Here is a 27,886-nt window from a genome sequence, read left to right as displayed (position 1 = left end):
ACTACTGAGCTCACGCGCCTCAACTAGAGCCCGCGTGCCACAACTAAGACCCAACACAGCCAAAAATAAAATTAATAAATCTTAAAAAAAAAATTCCAGCAAACCACGGAGTGACAAGGACATAGACTAAGATAGTGCTGAACTCCAAGCACTGGTTTGTTCAATTGGTACAGTTCACACCATTAAGTCATAAGAACCAGGAAAGTGGACAGAGGGTAAGAATGGAAGGAATCTTACCACTGCCCCAAGGGTCACTCTAAGTAACAGGAAGGGGTCAAAGGCCAGTCTCAGCTCTAGTCTCTACAGATACCATCCCTCTCCCCCATCACCATCTCCACTCTCTCTCAGAAACAGGTCAGTCTGCTCTTTCAAACTAACGCTAAACCTAGCCTATTAAACCTATTAAGCTTAGGTCATTTAAATTACTCCAATGTCCTCATTAATATCTATGAATGGAACCAATTCCAGTGTGCTTATATCCAGTTGGGTGGCTCTGGGCAAGTGAATTGATGAGACGGTGCCCTCTTTTTGTGAAACTGTAACAGTAGTACCTACTTTGCTGGGATACTTGATAAATGAATTAAATGAACGTCTTTGGAGCACTGAGCTCCTTGGAGGACAGTTCCATATATACAGAAGGCTTTGTGACCTGCCTGCAACTGCAGGTTTTGCTAACGTAACCTAAGTTCAACCACCTGAACAGGGTTTCTTATTAAGAAAAGTCAGGCAATTGGAGGAAACAGGCATCACCTCCAAGAGCCTGCAGGCTCTAGTAAATAACAGATACTGCACAAGGCAGTATCTAGGCATCTTGCCCGTCTTATCACCCTGTCCAATTTGTCTTCACTTAAAGAGGCCTCTAGGGGTCTCCTCTAGTCCATAGTTAAATCAACGTATTAACTCTTCAGCCAAATACTACCTGCTAAGGTTAACCCGTATCTCCTTAAGGGCAGTGTGAATTAGCAGTCATAGCAATAGGCCGCTATAACAACACCATCAATGCTGTGCCCCTCAGCTTTGCTCTGAGTAGGTTACCAACGAATGACTCGCGAAGACGTGCGGTGGTGGAGGAGGGGAGCAGCCGCCCCCACCCCCCAACATAGGTTTCACCACGCTTTGGTCACTGCAGGAAGAAGGTAGAGCTCTGTTCTCTCTGTCTCACTTTGGATTACTCTCACTTCAAACATTCAGCCTGCACGAAGCGGTCACTTCTCGAATACATGGTCACAATTCTGAAGCTATGTGTGTATGCTCAGCGACACCCACCGCTCCCGGAGTTTCAGCCCAAATCCGGAGCTTTTCCCTTCGTCAGGGAGGCGCAGGGGGCCCGGAATCAGCAGCGCGCGGCCCCACTACAGTCTCCCCCAAGCGCCGATGCATGCCAGCCCGAAGCACTTGGCTGTCGCTTTCCCGGAGCCCGCGGGGACGGGACAGGACCCGAGCTCACGCCGCTGCTCGCGGGAGCGGGAGAAGGCGCAGTAGCACGGGGAGCAGGGGCCGGGACGTCCTGCTGGGGAAGGGGCGTGATCGCGGGACGCTCGCGGCGCGGGCGAGGCCAGGCGCGGGCTGCCTGGCGGCGCCACCGCGGGGCCCGGGGACGCGGCAAAGAGGTGCGGGTGGGGCGGTGCGGCTCCGCGGCTCGAGAGCAAACAGAATGCGCCGCGACTACTCACTCAGCCAGGACTCCAGACTCTCCCCTTCCGCCTCCGCCATATTGCAGCCGCCAGGGCCGGCCCAGCGGCCTCAAATCTCGCGAGAATCTGAAAGAGAAAAGCCGGGGCGGGGCCTGCACAGGGGCCTGAGATTACCGAGCGCCGCCACCGAGGGTGGCGCCGGCCTGCGACGGATAATGGGAGAGCGAATGTTTCCTTTTGACTCTTCGCTTTAGACCTCGGAGTGAGAGACTTTTAAGGCTCAGATTAATAGGGTGATGCACAGAGTTAGGACCCTTTAGAGCCTTTTCCCCGTCTTCCGTCACTCGCCCAGGCGCGCCGAGGGCAGCCTCTCTAGGGTCCTCGTGGCCAGCCAAAATGGCTGCCTCCGCGGTGACGGCTGTGCGAGGGTGGTCGGGCTTGCTGCTGGGCGTGCGGAGTGTTGTCCTGAGGCTTCCAGGGTGAGAGGGCGGCGGGCAGCTGGGAGGCCGCTTGTGTCTTCACGGAGGGACCTGCTGGGAAGGAAGGGGGAGCCACAGGCAGGCCTCGCGGGTTCCAGGAGAGAGCCTGGGGGCCGGGATATCTGAGTCTAAGCCTCTTGAACCAGCCGCGTGACTTTGAGTCAACCTGAAGGCTTAGTGACTGCTCCCAGCCCGAGGGGTTCTCAGTTGGAACGGCAAGTGCGATCTTGGTAAAGAACTCAGAGGTGGGATTTTCTTTGCTGGGAGTTGAGGGGAGAGATGCATAGGCGGGTTGCCTATCCTCAGGTTCAGGAGCTTGTCCTTACCGTTGGCACTTGAAGAGCAGACTTTCTTGGCCTGTTTGGGGGAGGTCCTCCTACCTCTTGGGACAAGAGCCAGAAGTTTTGCGGTTCAGCTTTGGCTGGCGGTCTCCACGCTGCTCTCGTCGGCGGATTGACACACATGCCTATCGTTAAGTCAAGCCTTTTCACTTGTGGAGTCAGCTTTTGCCCTTCTCTTCCTCTCCCCGCCCCCCCCCCCCCCGCCTCCCAGGCTAACCCAGGTGAGGTGGAGCCGCTATGGTCCTGAATACCAGGATCCCCAGATTGACAAGGGATATTACCGCAAGCCCTTGGCCGCGCTGACTGAGGAGGAAAAGTATGAGAGGGAGCTCAGGAAGACTCAGGTTATCAAAGCTGCCCCTGCGACGAGAACAAGCTCTGTGTTTGAAGACCCAGTGATCAGGTTAGAAGGAAACAAATTTTTGTTCTGCGGAGTGGGACTATACCAGGGAGGGCCTGCAGTAGGGGTTCCCTGATACAGCCCTGGCGAGCTAAACATGTTGCTTTTCTCCTTGAAGTAAATTCACCAACATGATGATGAAAGGAGGAAACAAAATACTGGCCAGATCCCTCATGACACAGGTAACCAGTACCTCTCTTTCTCATCTTTGTTTTCCCCATAGCTTTGTACTTGGCTCTTTAATTTTAACATAAAAAAGAATTCATTCTATACTTTCATTAAAATTAACTTCCATGTACTTATGTATGGAATGGGGGCTTTAAGGAAGTCCTGCAGGAGTCAACCACTGCCATTCCCTACCCCCATGTGACAAATCTTAGCCTGCTTTTTCTGTCCTAGTCCAGGATCTTTGTTTCAGAAGTGCCGAGGGAGTAGCTGCACAGCTACAGAAGAAGACGAGGATGATGGAAGTAAGGGGCAAGGTCCTAGCTCAGCTGGGTTAAACGTTTAGGGAGCCTGGGGCAGCCTCTTCCACTGTATCCCTTTGCAGACTCTGGAAGCTGTGAAAAGGAAACAGTTTGAGAAGTACCACGCTGCTTCTCCTGAGGAACAGGCAACCATTGAACGCAACCCCTACACCATCTTCCACCAAGCACTGAAAAACTGTGAGCCTGTGATTGGGCTGGTGTCCATCCTCAAGGGTGGCCATTTCTATCAGGTGAGTGGTCAGGGTGGGAAAGCAGGGCTGCTCACGTGTGAAACAAGATGGTGGGGGTGGGTAGAGTTGGGCCAAGGTTGATAGCTTTCTAAGGACTGGGGAGAGTCAGGGTCAGCTCATCTGAGTCCCACAGTGTAAAGATTACAGGCAGAAGATGGAAGAGAGCAAAAAAAACGTATCCAAGTGGCCTCTTTTGAAGGCCCACCCTACCCCCCATTCTGTTCAGCATTCTGTGTTCTAAACTATAAGCTTCTCATGGTGAGGGACTATGTTTGTATCTCATGTTTATACACCAGTGTCTGGTGTAGTGCTTGAGTGATGCTTCATCACCGTTTGTTGAACTGAACTGGGTGTCTCTGTCATGCCATTTAATATTTCATCGTCATAATCCGGTGTTCGTGTCTTTCCTTTTTCATTGTAAACTTCATAAAGGTAGAGACTTTTTCATTAACGTCTGTGTCCCTAGGGTCGGCATGGTACCTGGCACATAGTGGGGGCCCGGCAAATGATTCTTGGACAAGAGGGTCTTCTTTCTAGGCACGCATGATCTGTGTTGGCTAAGTCATGCCCAGCTGACAGGGCTTTTCCCAGTGGTGCCTGTTATCAACTTGGCTGAGCTCCCTTTAGAGGTGAAAGAGGCCAGTACTCAAGGAATGTTTGCTCGATGAATGCCTGATGTGTGCTGCACCGAGGTCAGCCAGGGGTGAGAGAGGCTCAGAGGGGAAAAGACAGGCCCCCTCCTCAGCCGCCTTGCCAGGGCTGGCCCAGAGCAGTCCTGTGGCTGCTTCTTAAGAGCTCTAGGAGGAGGGAGGCTGCAGTCCTGGCAAGTTCTCAGACTAACTTGCCCGTGTCCAATCTTGCCCAGGTCCCGGTGCCGCTAGCCGACCAGCGTCGCCGCTTCCTGGCCATGAAGTGGATGATTACTGAGTGTCGGGAGAAGAAGCACCGGCGGGTGCTGATGCCGGAGAAGCTGTCCCAGGAGCTGCTGGAGGCTTTTCACAACCGGGGCCCTGTGATCAAGAGAAAGCACGACACGCACAAGATGGCCGAGGCCAACCGCGCGCTGGCCCACTACCGCTGGTGGTAACGGGCGGGCGGAGGAGCCGGGAGGAGCCCAGCACGCTGCTGTAGAAGCGGCATGAGCCACCGCCATGTTGCAAAATACCTGTGGGTTAAGCGTATACTTGCCTTTCAGAGGCAGGCGGGCCTCGTAAGAAGGATGGAGCAGCATGTTTATTGCTTGTTAGTCGTTTTTCTGGGGGCTAGAACTCACTCTCCCTGCCCCATCTCCTTGCAAAGAGGGGTCATATCAACTTAGATTTTCCCCAAGAAACTTAGGGCTCATCCAGCCCTTCTCTTCCTTCAGCTTGGGGTGGACCTTTGGGTGATACGAAAGGAAGCAGTTTTAGTATCAGAAAAAGTTTATTAGGAAATTCTCATCCTGAGCTGGTGTAGCATGTGATGTGGTATTGCCATTCATTAAAACCAACCGGAGGAAACGTGCTCGGTTCCAAAGTGGTCCTTGTACAAAATGTATAAAAAGCAGTTTCTGGTGTGACTCTACTTCTCCCCTTTGATATCCCAAAGCACCCCACCAATGGCTCTGGGTACTCATTTTACAGATGGGGAAACTGAGGCACCAAGATAGCTATTGTACCAAAGGTTACATAGTGCAGTGCTTGTCAGGAGTTGCCCTTCTTTGCCTGGCCCAGGTTGAAGGTGAGGGGAGAGAAACGCTGATGGGACCGTGGGGCAGGTGTGCTTGGTGTCTTCCCCAGTCCTGGAATCGGAGCGAAGGTGCTCAGGGCGGGACCACCGCCTAAGTGGGAAACATCTCGGGTGCTTCTGGAAGTCTGGAAGGGAAAAAGTCCGGGAGAGGCAAAGACTCCACTGCCAGGTTGGGAGGTGGGTAGAAGAAAGGCCGGTGCTGCTGAGGAGGCCTGATTTGGAGGCCTAGTCAGAGACCTCGCTATAGTAATACTTGTGTGCGGCCGGGGTCGTCTTCCAGCCAGCTGCCCGGAACTCGATGATCTCCAGCAGCAGCAGCTGGGCCAGGGAGCTGAGGCCGGCTGGGAGCAGGAAGCCATCCCGGATCAGGACAAAGAGCTCATCCATGCGCTGCCCATTCATCTTCTCCAGCTGCTCTCCGACCCGGTGCAGCTGCAGCACCAGGCAGTCCACCTGCAGGGGGCAGCAGGCGGTGACCCCGGGCAGGGCCCTCCATCACACAGAGCAGCTATTTACTGAGCGCTCGCGGTGCGCCAGGCACCGGGCTTGGCCCTGTACACGTGTTTGCCCACTTCATCCTCACCCCACCCAGTGGGCGCTGTCCACGTCTTACATGAAAAGAAGCAAGTTCAGAGACTTGCTTAAGGTCTCTCACCTGGGCCAGGCTGGACTCGGGCCCTGTTTCCAAACTGCTTCTGAACCCCACTTTCCTCCCCCCAACCCTGGTGTGGTTTTGGGGTCATCTGTATCCACAGCTGGCTGACGCTCTCACCAGTCCTACCATAGGTTGGCTTTCCTACTCAAAACCTCTGAGCCGGGAGGTTTGGGCTGTGCTCTGTTCTGGATAGACTCCAGGCCTAGCAGCTTGCCCTGTAACTGTGACAGGCCTTAAATGCGCCCACCAGGCTCCTCCCCAGCAAGTGATGCCCTCGAAAGTCTCCACGAACAGTGGGCAGGCATTCTGAGTTAAGCCAGAGGCAGCCCACCTCCACAGCCTTCTGTGCTAGGGCCACCCACCTCCTCCTCCTTGCTCAGACTGTCGGGCTGGGCCAGCCGGAAGAGGCAGTCGTAGACGGGGTTCACCAGGGCCATCATGGGCATGTTGTTCACCTACGGGGGGAGAGCGGGGGCCAGAGCCCGGCTTAGTGGCACAGGAGACAGGCCGTCTGTGCTGCACAGGATGTGGCTGGCAGGGCCTCACCCTCAGGTAGTCAAAGATGTTGCAGATAAAGGTGACGTAGCAGACCCAGCCCTGCAGGGAGCGGGCTCGAAGCTGCTCCCGAGCCTGGTACTCCTGCTGCAGCCGGTTGAGGAGTCCGCGGCGGAAGACACTCTGGCCTGCTTGCTTGCTCTCTGCCTGTGAGCCAGGGAAAGGGTGGTGAAGGGCAGTCACTGGGCCGTCGCAACTCCACCCAAGCTTCCAAGGCCGAGGACCCTGCTGTCCTCCTCTCTCGCCTCTGAGGCCAGCCCTTTGCATCTCTGCCCTGCTGGCCAGGCCTCTGCCCACTCCTGAAGCACCTTCCTCAAAGCGTCCCCTTCTCTACCAGCCCCACCCAACCTGAATGATGGCGTAGCACATGCGTCCTGCTTCCTTGCTGAATACACAGTCCTGCAGAGAATGGTCCACAATCACATTGGCCACTTTCTCCAAGTCCACGGCACCTGGATCTAGGGTAAAGACAGGTGGGGAGTCTAGAGCTGCTTAATTATGACGTTTGCCTCCACCTGCTTCTAAAGGATTCAAGATATTCACAGAAGAGCAGTCCCATTATACGCTTCCATTTAAAGAGACCAGGAAACAGAGGAAACTACACAAGGAGCAGCTGCGGCCGTGAGCCTCCTGATGGCCCAATCAGAAGAAACAGGGAGGGTTATGTGGCTGTTAGAGAATCAAAGAACGCTCGTTTTTTTAGGACACATCTTTTCCTAGCCCTAGGCTGAGGATGGAACACTGAATGCCAGTGCCTTTGACAGCCATTTCACGGAAGAAAGTGTTCTTATAATACACACACGTGAACCCCTGACAAGAGCCGGCCAGGCAGGGCCTCCCCACAGGCTCAGCTTGGCACGTGATGGGCACTGCTAATCGTTAGCTGAGTCAAACTTCTGTCCTGAAAGTGCTGCAAGAAGGCACTGGTCCAGGACAATTACTGTAGCTCCCCTGCCAAGCAGAACACTCCATCCTCTGTCCCACGTCAGGCAGCTCTGCACATTCAAGAGAGCTGGCTGCAGCGACGCGCAAACCAGGTCCAGCGTAAGGACTTAAGGGGCAGGAACTGTGTTCTCTGTGCCTCACTATCCTCTCATGGGCACCTAAACTTTAAAAAAAGGCTTTACAATCTGAGGGGGCGACTCTGATTCATACTGCCAAATACTGGCCTAAATGTAGCTTGTCTTCCAGTTCCAGAATGACGTTGCTGACTCCTATTCTGAGGAAGTGAAGGGAGAGGGCTGGGCAAAGCCGGGCGAAGGCTCAGTACTCCAGGCCTGGCCCCTCGGCCCCTCCTCTGTGGCTCTGGGCCCAGGCTCAGGGGGCTCCGCACGCTCACCTTTGAGGGCTGTCTTCAGCAGCTGCTGTGTCGCTGCGTCAAAAGACTGGATTTTATACTCCTCTCTCCTGGGCTCCCCCATGGCCATGCAGCTGCAGCAGCTCTTTCCGAGGTTGGGACTAATGACGGCACCTGGAGAGGAGAGGCAGCAGGAGAGGCCTCAGGTGTGGCGCACGGGGCCAGGGCTCCCAGCTCTCCCGGCCCGCGTCAGGACTGGCCAGTGCTTGAGACAGGTGCTCCTGGGCAGTCCATGGCATTCAGTGGTTGGCTGGGTGCCCGCCAAGCTTGGCTTCTGGTGGAGACTGGGCACCAGCCAGGCACCTGCTGCTCAATTAAAGAACCCCTGTAGCTTCTGGGATTACACAAGAGTAAAGAGATGAAGGGTGAATGCGTCTACCCTCCAGTCCCAGCAGCAGGCAGGGTTTTTCTCAGCTGACACCAAGGGGTGGGGTGAGGGTGGATATGTGGATATTAAACACTTCCCCTGCCTATATATATGCCGACCTGGAAGCTGCTGGTCCAGCATGGCTCCTGGCGAGTGAGAGGGCTAGGGTCTCCACGCTTCGGACAGCTCTGTCCCAGCAGGGGTCCAAGCCCCTCTCCGCAACCCTCTCCCTCCCTTTAGTCAGAGTCCTCGGCCCAGAAAGCCCACTCCTCCTGCCCTCGGGGTGGGGCCGGCCAGAGGGCTGGGTGCAGAAGCGTCTCTGCTGCCCTGACTCCCCTCGTCCTGGCCAGCTTCTCCCCGGGACAGACTAGTTAAACTGGCCTCTCGAGTGGCAGAAACTCGGCCCTGCCCGCTCAGGACTCCCTGAGAGTCCTGAGCTCCGTTCTGGATCCTTCCTTAAGGAGGGGAGCGAGGTGACGTGTCCCCCAGAGGTGGTCCCCTTTGGAGTCCCCTCTCCGCACTCGGTGCCTCCCCCATGGCCAAAGGAGAGGACCTTAGGGGTCTCCAGACCAGGGCAGCTTCCCGAACGCCCTTCCCGTGGGCTGGAGAGTTGGCGGGAGCGCCGGGACCCACCTGCCGCGCCGGCGCCACGCCCGCGTGCCCGAAGGCCGCTCGAGGGGCATGCTGTGCGCGCCGCGCCTCCGCGGCGCTGCTGTCGCCTCGCCGCCGCTTAGGTCATTTCCTAGCGCGGTGGCGCGGCGGGACCCGGGGCGGCGGGGCGGCGGGGCGGCGGGGCGGGGCCTGGGGCCGCCTCGCCAGCGCCACCTGCCGGAGCCCCGAGGTCGCTGCCCTCGCCGCCCGGCCAGGCCTGCCCGAAGGTTCCTGGCATGGGGCCGCGCAGAACGCCCGCGACACTGCTTCCACCGCCCCTGTCCTCTCCTCACCCGGCTCTCCCACGGGCTATCCGGGACCACACCGGCTCCTCGGTACTGGGGTGGACCTGCTCCTCAGCCCGCATTAAGCCCTGGGTCTTGAGCGCTAACACTCTCCCTCTCCCCGCCCCACGCTAGAGCTCAGGTTAAAACGGGGTCAGGGGACTGGCCCGGCCGCGCGGCGTGGGAGGGGCCTGCGGAGGGCGTGGTCCGCAGCCGGGCGGCGGGAGGGAGAAAGGTGGGAGGGCAGAGAAGAGGGCTGGAGGGGCAGGACTTAACAGGTGGTGGCCGTGTGCTCCCCATTCCCACCCCCTCCCCCCAAAGCGGAGAAGGCAGGGAGGTCGTAAGGGCTTTGAGGATCAAGTCCCACTAAGCCGCTCTCCTACTCCAAGTACAAACGATATTGGTAAAATAAGTTGAAAATCAATGGGCCAGCCCAAGAGAAAGGATCCCAGTTGCCAACTTGCGGCGCCCAAGGTGTTGGGAGTGACCCTGAGGTTGAGCAAGCCCCTGGCTCAGTCCGTCTTGGTCGGGACAAGACACTCCAGGGAAGTGTCTTGTCCCCGGAGGGACAAGGGGTTGAGGCGCGGGCCCAGCAGCCCAGACAGGGCCACCTCTGAGGTCAGCCCTGGGTTGCAGGAGAGCATACAGAAGAGGCTGGAAAAGAACCGTCTCGTCCCATCGCTTAGACCAGAAGGAAGTGCTGATGGCAGTTTCCTGTATCGAAAGCTCGCTCCTCCTGTTCAAAGAGCTGCCAAAGCGGTCACCAGAAAATGAACGAGGAAGACAATCCCAGCTGCAGCAAAAGAAACCAATGCGTGGGAGAGCTGGAGAGAACGAAGTTTACTTCCGTGGAATTTCACCAAAAATACATCCAGGCAGCTGCAAGCCTTGCCTGCCAAAAAACCTGTGGGTGTGGGAGCCCTCCAGCCACAGGTGAGCCTTCTTAATCAGCAACCAAGAGCAGGGAGGCTTCAGGATTATGGGGACCAGACACATCACAAAGCCCCAGACCAGGGACGAAACAGTAATGGTGAGAAAGGGCCCAGGATCCATGGGGACCGAGAGCCATGACACCCACCCAAGACCTGCTCAAAGGCTGGAGCCGGGGCTGAGGCGAGGTCAGGCTCTAAGTCCTGCACGGGGCTCCCCCTGCACAGCCAACCTCTCAGGCCAGGCTCCCCTGGGGTGGAAAGTGGTGGGTGTGCTCTGTAGGTTTTCCTCCTCTCATACCCCTAACCGTGCCTCGATGGGTGTCTGTCGTGGGTTCCTGTGCCCTGACAACTCCCGGAGCACCAACTGTGCATGCAGCAGGCTGCCTGCACAACCCCCTCTTTCCAGGACTACAGAGGATGCACACAGCACCACGCCAGACCCAGCAGGAGCACCCTGAGCGGGCAGGAGATGCTCACTGGCCCAGCTGTAAGCTCCCACTCACCCAGGAGGGCTAACCCAGCCCACAGGGAAAGAGGAGTGATCCCAGTAGACGGGAAAAGGGCTGCTGCCTTTACCGGCGCCCCCTCCCCATCAGCACATCCCCCCACTGCCTGTGGGGCTGCTGGGGTCTGCCTTCCCTAGAGGCCCACGGGCAGCGACCAGCCTGTCCAGGGAGAGAACAGCCCGAGTGGTGCCTTTATAGACACGAAGATCTGAGCAGGGTGGAGTTTATAAAGTGACTGATTCAGCTGGGATTCTTCCCCCAGAGCTAGAAGCAAAGCTGCCTGAGGAATGCAACTGCTGAGAAAAGTAGAGTTTAGGGAAGGCAGGGATCCCTTCCCTCATACTTGGGGAGAAGGGATGTGATTTGGAGGGGAAGATGGAGGAGTCAGATAAGGAATGTGTTTTTAGTTTTAATGTCTATTAAATAATTGGTGGGAGTAAGAACCCAGGTGTGGGGACCAGACCCCTGTAAAGGCCTGACCCCAGCCTCACACTCAAGCTGCGGCCCACCCAGACGCAGGAGAGTTCTCTGGGCAGCCGGAGCGAAGGCGTGCAGGAGGGCAGCTGTTGTCCTGAGTGTGCGCCACACAGAGGAGAAACGTCCAGCCCCTTCTGACTGGCGGGGCTGGGTCCCCACAGACCGAGTCCTGCGTTCGCCCCGTGCTCTCCCGTGGAGAACCCCCTTTGCCCTTCTGGTGGAATCCAGGCTGCTGCCGACGGCTCTTCGTGCCCAGGACAGCTGGCCTGGAGGGAGGGGCCGGGCAACACCTCTCAGTGCAACACGGGATGGTAGATCAAGCGTTCTTCACGAGGGCCCCTCCAGGGAAGGACCTCAGGCCACCCTTCCTGCCCTCGAGGCTAGCTGTCTGCCTTCTTCATGTGGTGGAAGAGGTTACAGAAGAGCTCGTACCAGAAGAACACAAAGCCGGTGGAGAGGGCAGCCTTCAGCAGGCTGGGGGCCAGGCCTTTGAAGCAGCCCTGTGCACCCTCCTCTCGCAGCACCTGCCTGGCGCAATCCAGGAGGCCCTTGTAGCTTCGCACCTGGGGAGAGGAAGGTTCTCCAGTTGAGGAGAGAGGAGGTGATGGCAACATGGGTGTGAGCTCTGTTCTTTTGTCAACACAGAGCCTGGCACGTTCAAGCACCCAATAAATACTTGCTGGACAAAGGAATGAATGCAAAAAAGACAGAATAAGTTAACCTCATTCTTTCTCTTCCAACTGGGCTAATTCAGACTTAACAGATGCAGTGCCTGGAAATCAGCACTGGACAGAGCTCCTTCCTGCCCTGGAGGCTCCACTGACAGTGGCTCTTAAGGACCCAGAGAGAGCTCTGGACCCTCTTCCCAGGGGTGCCTCTGACTGTGCGCCCATCCCTCCTGGTCCCCCTTGGGCAGTAGATCTGAACCGGCCCCTTGTTAGCTCTGAGCCTGACCAGCGGCGCCAGCCTGGCCACCTCCAGTTGACCACAAACTGATGCTAGACCCGTGTCCCCAAGGCACAGCTCTACTCAAGCCTCGCTCCCCTCCCAGAGCTCCAGTAACTCCCAATGATGATGACGACAATGATATTACAAAGAATCAAGTCCAAGCCCCACGGCGTGGTGTTCAGGGCGTTTCACCATTTGGCCTCAACTTCCCTCCCTGATCTGCCTTTCCCCACTGGTCCACCCTCAGTGCCCGCACACCTCCAGCCACACCTGCTCACGCTAAAGCTCTGTGAGGAGCAGAGCCTCCCTTCTCTGTCTTGAGCTCTCACCAACTCTCCCTATCCAAATTCAAACCATCTTTTCAAGACAAGTTGGTAAAAGGAAGAAGGAGGTTATAAAACCTTGTGTGTAACCCCATTTTTGTTAAACATATGTTTATTTATGTAAAGGAATAAAACTACAACGCGGATGGACCTAGGTGGTGTTATGCTTAGTGAAATAAGTCAGAGAAAGACAAACAGTGTATGTTATCACTTTTATGTGGAATCTTAAAAATAAAACAAATGAATGGGGCTTCCCTGGTGGTGCAGTGGTTAAGAATCCGCCTGCCAATGCAGGGGACATGGGTTCGAGCCCTGGTCCGGGAAGATCCCACATGCCGCGGAGCAACTAAACTCGTGCGCCACCACTACTGAGCCTGCGCTCTAGAGCCCGCGAGCCACAACTACTGAGCCCATGTGCCACAACTACTGAAGCCTGTGTGCCTAGAGCCCGTGCTCCACAAGAGAAGCCATCGCAGTGAGAAGCCCACACACCACAATGAAGAGTAGCCCCTGCTCACTGCAACTGGAGAAAACTGGCGTGCAGCAACGAAGACCCAATGCAGACAAATATAAATAAATAAATAAATAACAAAACAAACAAAAAAACCAAATGAATGAATATAACAAAACAGAAACAGACTCACAGACATAGACAACAAACTAATGGTTACCAGTGGGGATAGGGAAGGGGGCAGGGGCAAGATAAGGGTAGGGAATTAAGAGGTACAAACTACTATGCAAAAAATAAATAAGCAACAAGGATATGTTGTACAGCACAGGGAAATATAGCCATTATTTTATAATAACTTTAAATGGAATAAAATCTATAAAAATATTGAATCACTATGTTGTACACCTGAAACTAACATAATATTATAAATCAAGTATACTTCAATAAAAGAAAGAAAGGAAGGAAGGAAGGAAGAAAGAAAGACTACAGGGACTTCCCTGGTGGTCCAGTGGTTAAGACTCTGCGCTTCTACTGCAGGGGGCGCGGGTTCGATCCCTGGTCAGGGAATTAAGATCCCACATGCCGCGTGGCCAAAAATGAAATAAAAATAAAAACGTTTAAAAAAAAGAATCTTTAAAAAAAGAAAGACTACAGCTAAAGGTTCTGTGTGATTATCTCTGCGTGGGTGGTGATGAATTTATTTATTTACTTACTGTAACAAATTTATTTATTTATTTTTGGTTGCATTGGGTCTTTGTTGCTGTGCTCGGGTTTTCTCTCGCTGCGGCGAGCGGGGACTACTCTTCGTTGCGGTACAGATCAAACCTGGGTCATGGCAGTGAAAGCACCGTGCCCTAACCACTGGACCACCAGGTAATTCCTCTGAATGCTTTTTAAGAGCAGGCACTAAGAGTGTGCCTTTTCCTGGGTCTTTAAACAGTGTCCAGTACACACAGGGCTTTGCTTGTGGCTCCCCTTGTGCTCAGGGGTCCCCAGTGTGAAATAAAATTCATATTTTATGGCAAAACAGGAAAAATTTAAACATAAAAATTCTTCTCTGCCCTTTGGCCTCCTCTCTCTCCACACTGTGCATTATGCATTGACCAAACCCTCTCCCAGGAATACCTGCTCAACCATAGAGAGCAACATTCTCCCAGCATCAACCAGAGAACTCCTTAAAAAGATAACATTCCTTCTTGATCTTGTAAGGGGTCACATGACCCACCACGATGTTGCTTAGAACTGGATTCTGTGAACTGTCAAAAATACGTCATTTGGGGCTTCCTTGGTGGCAGTGGTTGAGTCCGCCTGCCAATGCAGGGGACACGGGTTCGAGCCCTGGTCCGGGAAGACCCCACATGCCGCGGAGCAACGAAGCCCGTGCACCACAATTACTGAGCCTACGCTCTAGAGCCCGCAAGCCGCAACTACCGAGCCCACGTGCCACAACTACTGAAGCCTGTGCACCTAGAGCCCACGCTCCGCAACAAGAGAAGCCACCACAATGAGAAGCCCGCGCACCGCAACGAAAAGTAGCCCCCGCCTGCCCCAACTAGAGAAAGCCCGTGTGCAGCAACGAAGACCCAACTCAGCCAAAAATAAATAAATAAGTTTATCTTAAAAAAAGTAATAATATGTCATTTGGGGCTTCCTTGGTGGCACAGTGTTAAGAATCCGCCTGCCAATGCAGGGGACATGGGTTCAAGCCCTGGTCTGGAAAGATCCCACATGCCGCAGAGCAGCTAAGTCCGTGTGCCACAACTACTGAGCCTGAGCTCTAGAGCCCGTGAACCACAACTAATGATCCCGCCTGCCACAACTACTGAAGCCTAGAGCACGTGCTCCACACGTGTGAAGCATGCCTAGAGCCCGTGCTCCACAACAAGAGAAGCCACCGCAATGAGAAGCCCGCGCACCACGACAAAGGGTAGCCCCCACTCACTGCAACTAGAGGAAGACCCAACACAGCCAAAAAACACCCCAAAAAACGTCATTTGATGCACAGCCCTTTGTCTCAAAAAACTTATATAAACTGTGTCTTAACTTCTAGCAGGTGGAATAGTTCTCAGAGCTTTCTGAGATGCTCTTCCCGGGTTACAATCCTCAAATTTGGCTGGAATAAGATTTTCCGATTCTTTCTTAGATCAACTGATTAATTTTTCATCGACACCGGGGACATGCAGGGGCTGAGAGGGCTATGGGGGCGAAAGCTGCCCAGTGGACAGGAGCTGACCCAGTTCTTTCACGTGCCCAGTGAGGGGCTGGAATCAGAGCTCTCTGCAGAGGGACATCTCACCTGGCCAAAGGAGGCTCGGGCCTGCTCAAACCCTCCAACCTGCAACCGCTTCTTGAAGAGGTCCAGGGGGTACGTGAGGGTCTTGCTGATGACTCCAGCTCCACTGCCACAAAGCAGGTTTTTGAAGTTCCCTGAACCAGAGAAGTGGGATAGAGGGGAAATATGAGAGAAATGCAGTCTAGGGTAAGCTTCAAGGTTATACAGTCTAATCCTCGACCAGAAAACCCAAACCTACAAGCATCCCCGATCTTGGAAGAATTTAATCCAGGAGCGAGAGAACCAGACACAACCTCAGGAAGAATGACAACAGACAGGGCTTCCCTGGTGGCGCAGTGGTTAAGAATCTGCCTGCCAATTCAGGGGACATGGGTTCGGGCCCTGGTCCGGGAGGATCCCACGTGCCGCAGAGCAACTAAGCCCATGAGCCACAACTACTGAGCCTGCGCTCTAGAGCCCACGAGCTACAACTACTGAGCCCACGTGCCACAGCTACTGAAGCCCATGTGCCTAGAGCCCGTGCTCTACAACAAAGAGAAGCCACTGCAATGAGAAGCCTGCGCACCGCAAGGAAGGGTAGCCCCCGCTCGCCTCAACTAGAGAAAGCCCGCACGCAACAATGAAGACACAACACAGCCATAAATAAATAAATAAATATTTTAAAAAAAGAACCAACGCAGCCAAAAAGTTAAAAAAAAAGAATCTGCCTGCCAATGCGGGGGACACAGTTTCAAGCCCGTGTCTGGGAAGATCCCACATGCCACAGAGCACCTAAGCCCGTGCGCCACAACTACTGAGCCTGTGCTCTAGAGCCCGCGAACCACAACTACTGAAGCCTGCGCACCTAGAGCCCGTGCTCTGCAACGAGAAGCCACCGCAGTGAGACGCCCGCGCACCGCAACAAAGAGTAGCCCCCGCTCTCTGCAACTAGAGAAAGCCCGCACGCAGGAACGAAGACCCAACACAGCCAAAAATAAATAAATAAAAAATTTTTAAAAAGGAACGACAATGGACTGCTGATTGGACAGGCTGGTGGCAGAAGGGGTGTGCGCCTTTAACAGTAATCACCCCAGCTGGAGGCAGTAATGGCCTGCAGGCTCTGCCATGCAACTCAGTTCAAGGCTTGGGAGGGAACAGGATGCCCATCCCCCTCCCCAGAGTCCCCAAACGAAAACCAAACCAAACACAGAAGCAAAACCAGGCTGTCTGCAAGTTGGACCTTTGACAAAAATGAAAACCATGACCGGTAGTTGGAAATTACAGTGGCAAGAGCCGAAAGAAAAAAAGTCATCTGTGAGTGAATGGATTTGTTTTGTTGGCTGTATTACAGAGCTGTGGGTTCAGAGATCTGTGGTGTCTTAGCTTCTGCAGGAAAACTTTATTTCCTACCTGATTCAGAAAGAGATGCTATGGCTTGGGAGTGGGGTGGAGTGGGACCCAGATTCCCTTTCCCATGAGGCCGGTCTCACCGTTTTTCTTTCCTTCGGCTGGCATGGCCCACTCATATGCGTGCTTCAAGGAGCTGTAGAAGGAGAACTGGAACCCAGCGTAGGGGAAGATGGCGATCAAGGTGGGGTTCAAGCCTTTGTAGAAGACCAAGGGGCCTTCGGTCCTGTACATGGTCACCACGGCGTTTCGCAGAGTTTTATAGACCTGGACACCACACATGCAATGATGAGTGACATCGTTTCAGCCCGAGAACCCAGCCCACCAGCTGTATTTCCCCTTGTCCAGAAACCAGCTACTAGCAGCATTACTTCTCCTGCCAGAAGGACAAAGAAAATGCTGGACAAAAATTCCAAGGGTGGGACTGTCTGGCAGCTCCCCTTCTAGCTATTTACACGACTGAGATATGCCAAGGAGTGCACAAAAGTATGCGGAACAGCGAAAGGTGTGAAGTCCACCCTTGGGTGATCGGTTATATAAATTATGGCACACCTGTTCAAAAGAACGTAGTGTAGCAATTACAACAGGAAGATGCAATCTAGACGATCGATAGGGAAGACTCCCCCAAATATACAGTTAAGTGAACCCAGCAGGACATGAAGAGCAGGCATAGTGTCTGTGGAGGAAACAAACTGTATGCAGAGACTATGCCCCACAAGGACACACAAGAAAGGAGGGACAGTAACATTATTACCGCCACAGCGGGAAACAGGGGGACAGGGGAGGGATGGGGGAAGAAGGAGATTCACTATGACCATTTTATGCTATCTGGATTTTTTTGCCATATGCATATACTTAACCTTTCTGAAACCATCAACAGGTGATCTTTATGCACGAAGAGCCACTGATTTTTTAGTACACTTCTATTTGGCATATATTCTTTGCAGTGGACCAGAGGGGCTGAATCTGCCTGGCTGTGGGTGCGGGAAGCACTGCACTGACAAGAGGGTGACCGAGGGGAAGTCTGTACTGAGCAGGGACAGTACACACTTGGCTCCCAGATGCTCCCTCTTGACACTTGGCTCCCAGATGCTGGCAGCCACATCGAAGGCTTTCGCCCTGGGGACTTGCATGAAAGGGCCGGGCCTCAGAGGAAGGCCATCGGGCAACAAGCTGCCCACGTGCCAGTGTGCCACTCTGCTTTTTGTGTGCCCTCTTAACACCAAGCTGGCAGCCAAGAGTCACCAGACATTTGAGGAAAGCCTCCCCCAAAACAGAGGCCAAAATGATTGATGAGGGGCAGGAGAAGTCATTTGGAAGGAAGAGACCGTAAAGATATAGCAGAAGAAAACGACAGCAAAAAGAAACCACCCACGAAATTTTAACTAATATCCTGAGACCACAGAGAAGGCATCACCTTCACGATAAAAGCAGAGGGTCAGGGCTTCCCTGGTGGCGCAGCGGTTGAGAGTCCGCCTGCCGATGCAGGGGACACGGGTTCGTGCCCTGGTCCGGGAAGATCCCACATGCTGCGGAGCGGCTGGGCCCGTGAGCCATGGCCGCTGGGCCTGCGTGTCCGGAGCCTGTGCTCCGCAATGGGAGAGGCCGCAACAGTGAGTAGGCCCGCGAACCGCAAAAAAAAAAAAAAAAAAAAAAAGGAGCCAACTACTCACAGGCACCCCACGGACACATCTCCAATGCATCTACCAAGTGAAGGGAGCCAACTCAAATGACTACACAGGGCATAATTCCATTTATGTAACATTCTGGAAAAGGCAGAACTTCAGACAGAAAACAGACCAGTGGTTACTGAAGGCTGGAGGTGGGGAGGGACAAACTACAAAGGACAGGAGGAAATCAGGGGGTGATGGAACTTCTGTCTTATATCTTGATTGTGCTAGTGGTTACGTGACTATATGCATTTGTCAAAAGTCACAGAACTGTATGCTAAAAAGAGTGGATTTTACTGTGCAAGTTATGCTTTAATAAACCTGACTGAAACAAACAAACCAAAGACAGTTCTTAGGAACCAACATATGTTAGCAGACATTATTTAAACTCAATAGAGGGCCCAAATGATAAAAGTAAGGAAACCTCCCAGAATGGTAAATAAAAGATAAGTCAATCAGAGGATCAATCCAGGATGTCTAGTGTCTAACTGACATGAATTCCAGAAAGAAAAAGAAAAAAAGAGGGCAGGCAATTGTGAATGAATAATTCATGACCATTTTCCAGGCATGAAGAACATGTGTCCAGACTAAAGGGCCCAGGAAGTGCCCATCACAATGAATGAAAGAGACCTGCCCTGGGGCACTCCACTGGTAAATTTCTAGAATGCCAGGGATCAAGAAAAGATCCTGAGGGACTTCCCTGGTGGTCCAGTGGTTAAGACTCCATGCTTCCACTGCAGGGGGTGTGGGTTCCAGCCCCGGTTGGAGAACCAAGATCCCACGTGCCGCATGGTGGGGCCACAGAAAAGTTAAAAAAAAAAAAAAAAAAGATCCTGAAAGTTCCCAAGAGGGCAAAGTGGATGCCTTCATCTAAAGGGTTAGTCATCAGGATGGTTCCGGACGCCTCTTCAGCAATACTGAGAGCTACCTAGAATTCTACACCCAGACCATCAGTTAAGTGCAAGGGGAAAATAAAGGCATTTTCTATCAGGCTTCTGTAAGGAAGCTATACCTCAGGATGTGCTCCACAAAATGAGGGACTAATCAAGAAAGAGAAGACATGGGCTCCTACGTGAGAATTCCTAAGAGAATAGCTGGCCATAGTCCTGGAGCAAACAGTCTAGATCGAAGCCATAGGGTGAAGGGTTCAAGGGTGGGGGGCTCTAGGAGGGGCTCCATAAAAACATGGGACTGATGACCACAGGCTCACCCTATTGGGAGATTGTTTGAAAGTGAATTTGTGATAAGCATGCAGAAAGCAAAACAAATAAAATACAAAGCAATTGCCAACTTCAGGAAAGACAAAAATACAAAAGAAAACATAATCGTAATATATTTTGAGGCTCAGCAGGAGCATTTACATAATCATAATAGCATAAACACTGAGTACTGATTTAGCCAAAAATCTATTAATCAGCTGTGCCGCGCTCAGGCGAGGAAGCACAAGCATGCCCACGGGTGATGGTAAAGGAGTTAAATCCTCATCTTCCATAGTAGTAGTCAGTAGTTAATGTCTATAATTTAAAACTGAGAAGGAAAGGAAGAAAGAGAAAGAGCATGTTACTTTGAATTAGGAAGTAAATTACGGAAGAAGCACACAAATATTAAAAGTGGTTGCCTCTGGGGAATAGAATCAGGGGGGCGGCTGGTGTTTTTTCATTATAGTTCATGAAGAACTATCTGTCTTTTTAACCTTTACACACTTTATAGGTTATTTATTTATTTATTTATTTATTTATTTATGGCTGTGTTGGGTCTTCGTTGCTGTGCGCAGGCTTTCTCTAGTTGCGGCGAGCGGGGGCTACTCTTCACTGCGATGCGCGGGCTTCTCATTGCGGGCTCCTCTTGTTGCGGAGCACGGGCTGTAGGCGAGTGGGCTTCAGTAGTTGTGGTGTACGGGCTCAGTAGTTGTGGCTTGCGGGCTCTAGAGAGCAGGCTCAGTAGTTGCGGCGCACGGGCTCAGTTGCTCCATGGCATGTGGGATCTTCCCGGACCAGCGCTCGAACCCGTGTCCCCTGCATTGGCAGCTGGATTCTTAACCACTGCGCCACCAGGGAAGCCCAGTTTATTGATTTTTTTAAGAAATGTGAGGATTTACACTATGGATGCTACTAGTCTAAAGAAGGTGGAGAGTTTTGCAATTTTTAAATAAGTCTTTTCCCCTCACTTTCACACACAATTTTCCAGCCATTCCAGAATCTAGAATCCAACATCTCAATTAGCTAAGCCTAAGAAGAAATATGCTATTCTTTTCTTAATGATGTTTTCCCTTTTTTCTTCTCATAGACTTGTACTAAAGGTTGGAAAGTAACAGAAGAGGATTATAGCACACGCAGAACAGGGAACCTGAAGGACTGTCACCAGCCATTCTCTTCATCCCAGCAGCCACCATGTTGCTGAGGTCTGTCCCCTCTATAAACATCCTTCCCCTCCATTTCTCTACTCTGTTCCTAGGACCCCTCATCTCATTTCTCCACCAGGGCAGTCACCCCAAACCTCTATTTTCCACTGCAGTGTCACACAGAGTGACCCAGCTCTCATGCCCCAGTCGTTTTCTTCTAGACTGTTCCTGGGGCACTTTGCATTTCTGAACCAAAAAATTTATCAGAATGTCTCCTAAACAAAAGAGGTCCCCCAACCCAGGATCTCCACCCTAGGCAACACAAAAAACTGGCACAGCTGAAACCACAGTTATTCTTAGCTGGTCCCAGATCAAATTCTTAAGCAAAATATCATTCCCCATCAACAGTATCCTATGCTATTCTTATGTATGTCCAAGAAACAGAGATTATGGTGGGCGGAGGGGGGATGGGGCATCTATTTGAGGGTTTAATCCCTTGCTTTCACTCAGTCAGTTCTTCCTTGAATCTGACTCAATGATCCCATTTCCTCCAATCCATTCTTTCTGGAAACCAAAACCTCCCTCCCAATAATACAGCGATAGAATCTCAAGTTTCACTTTCCCAGATGCCTTCCCCGTCCCGATTTGGTATTTGCTCTGTTTCCCCTGCAGGTTCTGTGTCCCCCGTGAGGTTGTGAGCACCTTGCCTGTTGCCAAGAACCATTACGGGTTTCAGGAACAGGCTGAAGGATGGCCTGAAAACCCCAGGTCCCCCCCGGCTTTGTTCCCTCTAAGGGAAACAGCCCCCACCCTGGGACGCCCTTCGTCCCTTGGGCGCCCCTTCTCTGGCCTGGCCACTCACCCTGGGCTCACCCTGCGCTGCAAAGCGGGTGCGTAGCACGTCCACAGGATGTACGGCGAGGGTGGCCACACAGGCAGACAGGCCGCCACACACAAAATGCACGGAGAAGTCTCGGGCATCGCGCACGCTGGCCCTGTGCACCAGCTCGGTGAGCACTTCAAACGACAAAAACTGCAAGAGTGTGTGACAGTGTCATGGAAAACACCCCCCGAATGCACCCGTGACCCAGGCGGGGCCTATCCTAGGGACCAGGAGATACTACTCTTCTTGAGTAGGGTCAGAATACAACGAACATGTAACTGTGCAAAGCTCAGATGCCCTTTCATACTCTGAGCAGAGCCAAATACCCAAGGGTTAAGAAAATACATGAGAACATTTTTATATCAGAAAATTCTACTTGGGGGACCTCCCTGGTGATCCAGTGGCTAAGATTCCGCACTCCCAGTGCAGGGAGCCCAGGTTCAACCCCTAGACAGGGAACTAGATCCCACATGCTGCAACTAAAAAAAAAAGATCCTGCATGCTGCAACTAAGACCCTGACACACCAAATAAATAAATAAATATTTTTAAAAAAGAAAGAAAGAAAGAAAAAGAAAATTCTACTCGGGAACTCCCTGGCAGTCCAGTGGTTAGGACTTGGTGCTCTCACTGCCGTGGCCCCGGGTTCAATCCCTGGTGGGGGAACTACGATCCCGCAAGCTGCATGGCGAGGCCAAAAAAAAAAAAAAAAAGAATACAAAAGAAAATTCTACTCATCACTTAGTTTTCTGAGAACTGGCAAAAGATGGCCATTATCTGACTCTAGGCTGGGGACCCTTTTAATGCAGCTGGCAGTGGCCCTGTTTGAGAAACATTCTGCCCTGGAGCTGAAATTCTGTTGGGAGAATTCCACATATTCCATATTCTGTGGTGTAAGCCCTCTTTGGGCTCAGATCCTTCTCCGGCCAACTCAAGATGGCTTGGGGTCCTGAGAGCACATGTTGCTGCATTTACCCATCAGGACGCAGCATCTGTGTGCTGGGCGCAGAGATGGCAAGGCAGGTGCGTGTGACCTGAGCAATCACTGTGATGTCATACGTAGAGCAGGCAGGGACTGCTCTGCCACTTTCTAGCTAGTGACGTTGGTTGGACTAATTACTTAAGCTCTCTCTGCCTCAGTCTTCTCATCTGTAAAATAAGGATGACAACAGAACCTACCAGAGGACTGTTGTAAGGTGTCAGATGTGAAGTGCTTCACCCGGGGCCTGGCCCCCTATGAGCACTGTGCGGGGTTGGCTATTTCCATCACCACTACTGTACAGCTACAGACTAGATGCCATGGGGTAAACTGGCGCTCAGCTGAACAAACTCATGAGCAACGGTCAAGAAGCCTGGATCCTAATCCTAGCCTCATCACCTACAAGCTGTGTGGCCTCAGGCAGCTCACTCAACCTCTCTGCGACCCACCAACACCTGCTCCACCTTCCTCACAGTGTTGTTAGGAAGTTCAAAGGATGCACAGACGTGAATAATGCTATTTTGAAAAATGAAAAGCATTTGTATTGCCATTTGCTAAGCCCCTCTGGGCTGGGTGTCAAGACAGTATCCTAGGTGCAGCACCTCATTTTCAGTGGGTGCTAAGTCTCCAGGGTTGGGGGACGTGGGGAAGGGGATGCCTGTAGTACAGCTCAGTCTATGTCTTCAATTTGTCAGGTAGTTTCCCAGCCAACATGAATGAGCAGTGTGTGACCGCCTCCTGCTGCCCTACCCCGGGGAAGCCCAGGTACACGCCTCACCACCCTGGGCTCCCCCATTGGGCAATGTGACCCCAGGGGCCTGGCCGCTTCCCTTGCCACCTACTTGGACAGCTCCATAGCCTATGGAGAGAAGCTGGGCTGGGATGTGTCCTTTCCAGAATGCTGTTGGGCCCTCCTCTTGCAAAATCTGTCTCCCAGCCTGCAGGATCCCGTGGTATTTCGCGTTGGGGTCACTGCGAGAAAGGCGCTCAATCTGAAGCTAGGAATCAAGATGAGAATGGTCAGGATGATGGCGGGGGGGCGAGGAGGAATTTCAGAGACGGTAACAAAGGCAACAAAGTGCTTCTTGACAAAACTGCAAGCTCTAGGAACTGCTTTGGCAAAAAAGAGTGAACTTGTCCTCTGGCCCGTTACACACAAAAAGGGGAAAAGGGTACCTGGAAACGGATCTTGATGACATCCAAGGGGCTGATCAGCACCCGAGTGACAAGTCCAGACACAGACCCAGCCACGGCCACCTCGAGATTGGAGACATTCCTGCCGTCTGCTCTGGGGTCATAGCCCACCATCCCTGCCTGTGGCCCATACAATGTCCATCAGCTTCAGGCTAAATGCAAGAGACAGGAGTAAATACCAGAGCAAGGTCTTAGGGCCCCGGCTCACACATCACTCCTCAGAGCAGTCCTCCCGGACCAGCCCCCCAAAGCAGCGCCCACATCCCTTTTCTCTCCTTATCCTGCTTTATTCTTCTTTAGAGCATTTATATACCAGACATTGATTCCATACTTTGGTTTCTTGTCTCTCTCCCCCATTAGAATTCGAGCCCATGAAAACACGGCGTTGGTCTCATTCATCCATCCCTGTAACTCCAGTGCCCGGAAGAGAGCCCACCACAGTACATGCTCATTAATATTTGCTGATGGAGTGAATGAACAGGCTTGGTAGGAAACAGTTCACTTCCAGAGATCAGCTGGCTTTCCAAGACACCTGGTTTTATGGCCAGCTCCTGACTGAGGCGAAATCCCAGGCTGCGTTAGCGTGAGGGCAGAGCCTCAAGCTGAGCGCAGAGGGGGAACCTCAGACACACGGACTCCAGGAACGGGGCCTGGGATTCTCTAACAAGCCGCCATGATCCAAAGGGCCCTGAGCCCTTCAGCATCACCCTTCGCCATTCTTTGCACACACCGCAGGCCCGCCCACAGCAGTGGAGCTGAGTTACGCTGCAAAATGATACAGGCCCAACTCTTCAACCTCACCCTGGACCACGGTTCAGTCTCTTCAGCCAGGGTGGGCTCAGTGCTTCTGAGCAGTTCCTAGAAAATGCTGTCTACGTTCCTATCTACCGGCCCATCCCTGGACCTACTGTTCCCATGTCTGAAATGCAGCCTCACTCTTCCCTAGACTGGTTCCTCTCACCTTCCAGGGCTCAGCTAAAGAGCTGAGCTAAAGAGCATCCCCTCCAGAAGATGTACTCATGTCCTTTCTAGCATTCCCAGCACTTGTTAAGGTGCTGTCCTCCCCGCCCACAGGAGGCAGGCTCCATACAGGTAGGGGACTCAGCCTTGTTACAGTGGTATCTCCAGAGACCAGCACGGTGCCTGGCATGCCCCAAAGGCTCTAAAAACAATGACTGAATAAATGATTAAAAACCAAGTAACTGGGACTTCCCTGGCGGTACAGTGGTTAAGTCTCCACGCTTCCACTGCAGGGGGCACGTTCGATCCCTGGTTGGGGAACTAAGATCCCGCATGCCATGCAGTATGGCCAAAAAAACCCCAAAAATCTAATTCCATTTTTATCTAGAGCCGACCTCAACACTAATGACATTTTAGAATGAAGAATTCTTTGTAGTTGGGGGCTGTCCTGAGCACTGTAGGATGTTTAGCAGTACCCCTGGTCTCTACCCACCAGATGCCAGTATCCCCACGCTCCCCTTGTGACAATCAAAAATGTCTCCAGACATTGACAAATGCCTCCTGGGGTTCAAAACTGCCCCTGATCGAGAACCACTGTTCTAGAGAAATACTAGAATGTGTGTGTAAAATGTCATGCATTGCATCACTATTTATAAAACTGGATATAATGCAAATGATTATAAATAGAGGGATAGACACTAAGTCACCTCCATGCAATAGGACACCATGCAGCCATTAAAAGAATGAGCGGACTTCCCTGGTGGCGCAGTGGTTAAGAATCCACCTGCCAATGCAGGGGACACGGGTTTGACCCCTGGGCGGGGAAGATCTCACATGATGCGGAGCCCATGCGCCACAACTACTGAGCCTGAGCTCTAGAGTCCTCAAGCCACAACTACTGAAGCCTGTGTGCCCTAGAGCCCACGTGCCATAACTACTGAGCCCACATGCTGCGACTACTGAAGCCTGCGCACCTAGAGCCCGTGCTCCACAACAAGAAAAGACACAGCAATGAGAAGCCTGCGCACCGTAGCGAAGAGTAGCCCCCGCTTGCCACAATAGAGAAAGCCCGCGTGCAGCAACGAAGACCCAGCACAGTCAAAAATAAAAAAAGATAAAAAAAAAAAAAGAATGAGCCAGAGCTAAACACACACTGGAAAAGACGTCCACAATTGACTAAAACAAGAAAAAAGCAGGTTTCAGAACTGTATGTCTAGTGTAACCCCACTTCTGCAAAAGAAAAACAGCAAGACCTACATACACCCTCAACAGTCGTATAAAGCACAGCAGGAAAGTCTATAAGGACACACACATCAACAGGTTGGTAAGGTTACCTTTGGGGGTAGGGCTGGCAAGGGAAAAGGGAAGGCAGATCTCCTCCCTGCTACTTTATTTATTTTTTTTCCACGCCTCGTGGCATGTGGGATCTTAGTTCCCCAACCAGGGATAGAACCCGGGCCCCCTGCAGTGGAAGCACCGCGTCCTAACCACCAGACCACCAGGAAATTCCCTCCCTTTTTCTTTACACAATTCTACGTTGCTTGAATTCATTATGGCCCCCCCAAACCCCAATTAAAAGTAAACATAAAATGATTTTAGAAGAGACCTCAGAATTAACCTAGTTCTTGAATACCTTTAGTAACAGGGAAATCAGGGCCCACACAGTGACACCTTCACCCCATTGTTTCTTTTTCTCCTCTCACCTTCCCTGGAACTCTGTCCACACCAATCCCTCAGCCCCAAGCCCTCACTTTTCTGAAACTACCAAAATAGCACTCCAATCCATCCTTAAAATTAACAAGACATTTCCATGGGGCTCGATCAGCAAAGTATTGTAAAATAACATTTATTGAAAGTCTAATGGGGGAATTCCCTGGCGGTCCAGTGGTTAGACTCGGCACTTTCACTGCTGGGGCCTAGGTTCGATCACTGGTCAGGGAACTAAGATCCCGCAAACCACACAGCACAGCCATAAAAAAGAGAGAGAAAAAAGTCTAATGGTATGAAATCTCCCGACTCCCGCCAGGAATTTGCCCATTCTCCCCAGACTTCTCCCCAGACCCTCAAAGGAGGAGATCTCGACTTTCCCATCAACTTCTCTGTGACATTAACTCAAGCTGCTACTCCCCAGGCACCTGTGAGGAGCAGTTTAAACGTGAGGCAGGTGACTGAGAGGCAAAGCCTCTCCGGAGGTTGCCCAGAGACTGCTCAGGTCACACTGAGCAGTGTCAGATCCCTACTGTCAGGGAGGGAAGGAGGCATTTCTACAAATAAGCAGCTCTGCATAGCTGGACATAACCTTAAACCTCAGATCAAGAAGCCCGAGTCAAAATTCTGTCTCTCTCGGGCTTCCCAGGTGGCGCAGTGGTTGAGAGTCCGCCTGCCAATGCAGGGGACGCGTGTTCGTGCCCCGGTCCGGGAGGATCCCACATGCCGCCGAGCACCTAGGCCCGTGAGCCATGGCCGCTGAGCCTGCGCGTCCGGATCCTGTGGCCCGCAACGGGAGAGGCCACAACAGTGAGAGGTCCGCGTACCGCAAAAAAAAAAAAATCCTGTCTGTCTCTCTCATGTACCTTGGCAGCTTTTTCTTCTGGAAAGTGGGAATGATGGTGGCCTTGCCTAGCCGGATTCCTGGGAGGATCACACGAGATACTACTATATGTGATAAGCTTTGTCAAAAAAGTAAAAGTCCTTATACACGTGAAAGGTCTTGTTAAATATAATTCAGTAGTGGCCTTACTTTTTCTGCTTGTTCAAAATTTCCTTCTTGTACCAAAAAACCATCTAAAGAGACAAAATAAACATGAAATATGATTATATGCATGATATAATAAAGTACCCAGAAGACAGGGGCCGCTGGTGTGAGTGGCAGGGCGGCTGGGGTGTGTGTATATGAGTCTGCCGTGCCACCCCTGTTTTTACTGCGTAAGTCCCTGGGGCTCAGGCATGCAGGTGCCCCGCGGTGAGCGTGTGTGCCCGTGAGCCCACGTGCTCAGCTGAGGGTCTCTGCAGATGTCTCCGCGTGTGGATACAAGTGTCCACATGTGCTCCAGGGCGTGTTTTTTCTCCCCGAGTCCGAGAAAACGCCCACAAGGTGGGAACCCGCATGTACAGGTGCCCCGGGTGTGTCCAGGGTTTTGCTTCCTGCGTCCCTGAAGATGCTTCTCAGATCAGACGCGACACGTGTGGGTACAGTCCCCGCCCCCGCGTAAGTACCTGCGCGTGTAGGCGCCCCCGGGCAGCGGGAGTGCAGCTCCCCGAGCTGAGTGCCAGGAGGGCGGAGGAAGAGGTCACTCACCCGGCTCCAAAGGCGCGGCCCGGTTCCCCGAATTCTTCTCTCCCTCCCTCCTCACGCAGTCTAACGGCAAAACTTCAC

At 52.6% G+C, this 27,886-nt stretch overlaps 4 protein-coding genes and 1 non-coding gene across 15 annotated transcripts in view; 2 read left to right on the top strand and 3 right to left on the bottom strand.

Annotated features, from left to right (window-relative positions):
• Positions 1-2,798, bottom strand: part of GGA3 (golgi associated, gamma adaptin ear containing, ARF binding protein 3) — a 21,663-nt gene extending 18,865 nt beyond the window's left edge. For 2 of the 6 annotated variants that reach the window (XR_002646840.2, XM_089900093.1), the window contains exon 1: positions 1,674-2,113. Coding sequence is in view for 4 of the 6 variants with exons in the window: in XM_089900093.1 (XP_089756219.1) it covers positions 1,674-1,713 (40 nt within the window). In the remaining 2 variants the exon portion in view is untranslated. Of the gene's footprint in view, positions 1-1,266; positions 1,434-1,673 lie in introns of those variants that run through there. The other 4 variants (XM_089900092.1, XM_089900094.1, XM_022589635.3 and 1 more) reach the window with 4 other exon arrangements.
• On the top strand, positions 1,801-5,075 carry MRPS7 (mitochondrial ribosomal protein S7). The gene is made up of 5 exons (XM_022589653.3): positions 1,801-2,113; positions 2,666-2,857; positions 2,973-3,036; positions 3,405-3,572; positions 4,438-5,075. The coding sequence occupies exons 1-5, from the start codon at positions 2,031-2,033 to the stop codon at positions 4,657-4,659; spliced, it is 729 nt and encodes a 242-aa protein (XP_022445361.1). The 5' UTR covers positions 1,801-2,030; the 3' UTR covers positions 4,660-5,075.
• MIF4GD (MIF4G domain containing) lies at positions 4,860-15,190 on the bottom strand. Of its 5 annotated transcripts, none has more exons than XM_022589652.3 (6): positions 15,103-15,190; positions 7,850-7,981; positions 6,859-6,968; positions 6,502-6,657; positions 6,318-6,410; positions 4,882-5,753 (listed from the first exon to the last, which is right to left on the bottom strand). In XM_022589652.3, the coding sequence occupies exons 2-6, from the start codon at positions 7,935-7,937 to the stop codon at positions 5,526-5,528; spliced, it is 675 nt and encodes a 224-aa protein (XP_022445360.1). In that variant the 5' UTR covers positions 7,938-7,981; positions 15,103-15,190; the 3' UTR covers positions 4,882-5,525. The 5 variants fall into 5 exon arrangements, with proteins under 5 accessions (XP_089756240.1, XP_022445360.1, XP_089756239.1 ...); XM_089900113.1 differs by lacking the exon at positions 15,103-15,190 and adding an exon at positions 8,354-8,616; XM_022589649.2 differs by lacking the exon at positions 15,103-15,190 and adding an exon at positions 9,179-9,393 and having other exon boundaries at positions 4,883-5,753.
• On the bottom strand, positions 11,004-27,886 carry SLC25A19 (solute carrier family 25 member 19). Of its 2 annotated transcripts, XM_022589648.2 has the most exons (8): positions 27,809-27,874; positions 27,251-27,294; positions 23,533-23,702; positions 23,199-23,354; positions 21,359-21,529; positions 16,569-16,752; positions 15,103-15,233; positions 11,004-11,647 (listed from the first exon to the last, which is right to left on the bottom strand). In XM_022589648.2, the coding sequence occupies exons 3-8, from the start codon at positions 23,662-23,664 to the stop codon at positions 11,465-11,467; spliced, it is 957 nt and encodes a 318-aa protein (XP_022445356.1). In that variant the 5' UTR covers positions 23,665-23,702; positions 27,251-27,294; positions 27,809-27,874; the 3' UTR covers positions 11,004-11,464. The 2 variants fall into 2 exon arrangements, with proteins under 2 accessions (XP_022445356.1, XP_089756235.1); XM_089900109.1 differs by lacking the exon at positions 15,103-15,233 and having other exon boundaries at positions 27,809-27,886.
• On the top strand, positions 13,301-13,373 carry TRNAR-UCU (transfer RNA arginine (anticodon UCU)). Its single transcript has one exon. It is a non-coding gene; the product is annotated as a tRNA-Arg (tRNA).

The sequence above is a fragment of the Delphinapterus leucas genome, chromosome 19, assembly GCF_059928025.1.
Source record: "Delphinapterus leucas isolate spDelLeu-1000000601 "Yukka" chromosome 19, BTC_Dleu_Yukka2, whole genome shotgun sequence".
Classification (NCBI taxonomy): domain Eukaryota; kingdom Metazoa; phylum Chordata; class Mammalia; order Artiodactyla; family Monodontidae; genus Delphinapterus; species Delphinapterus leucas.
This window is presented reverse-complemented; position numbering and strand designations above follow the sequence as displayed.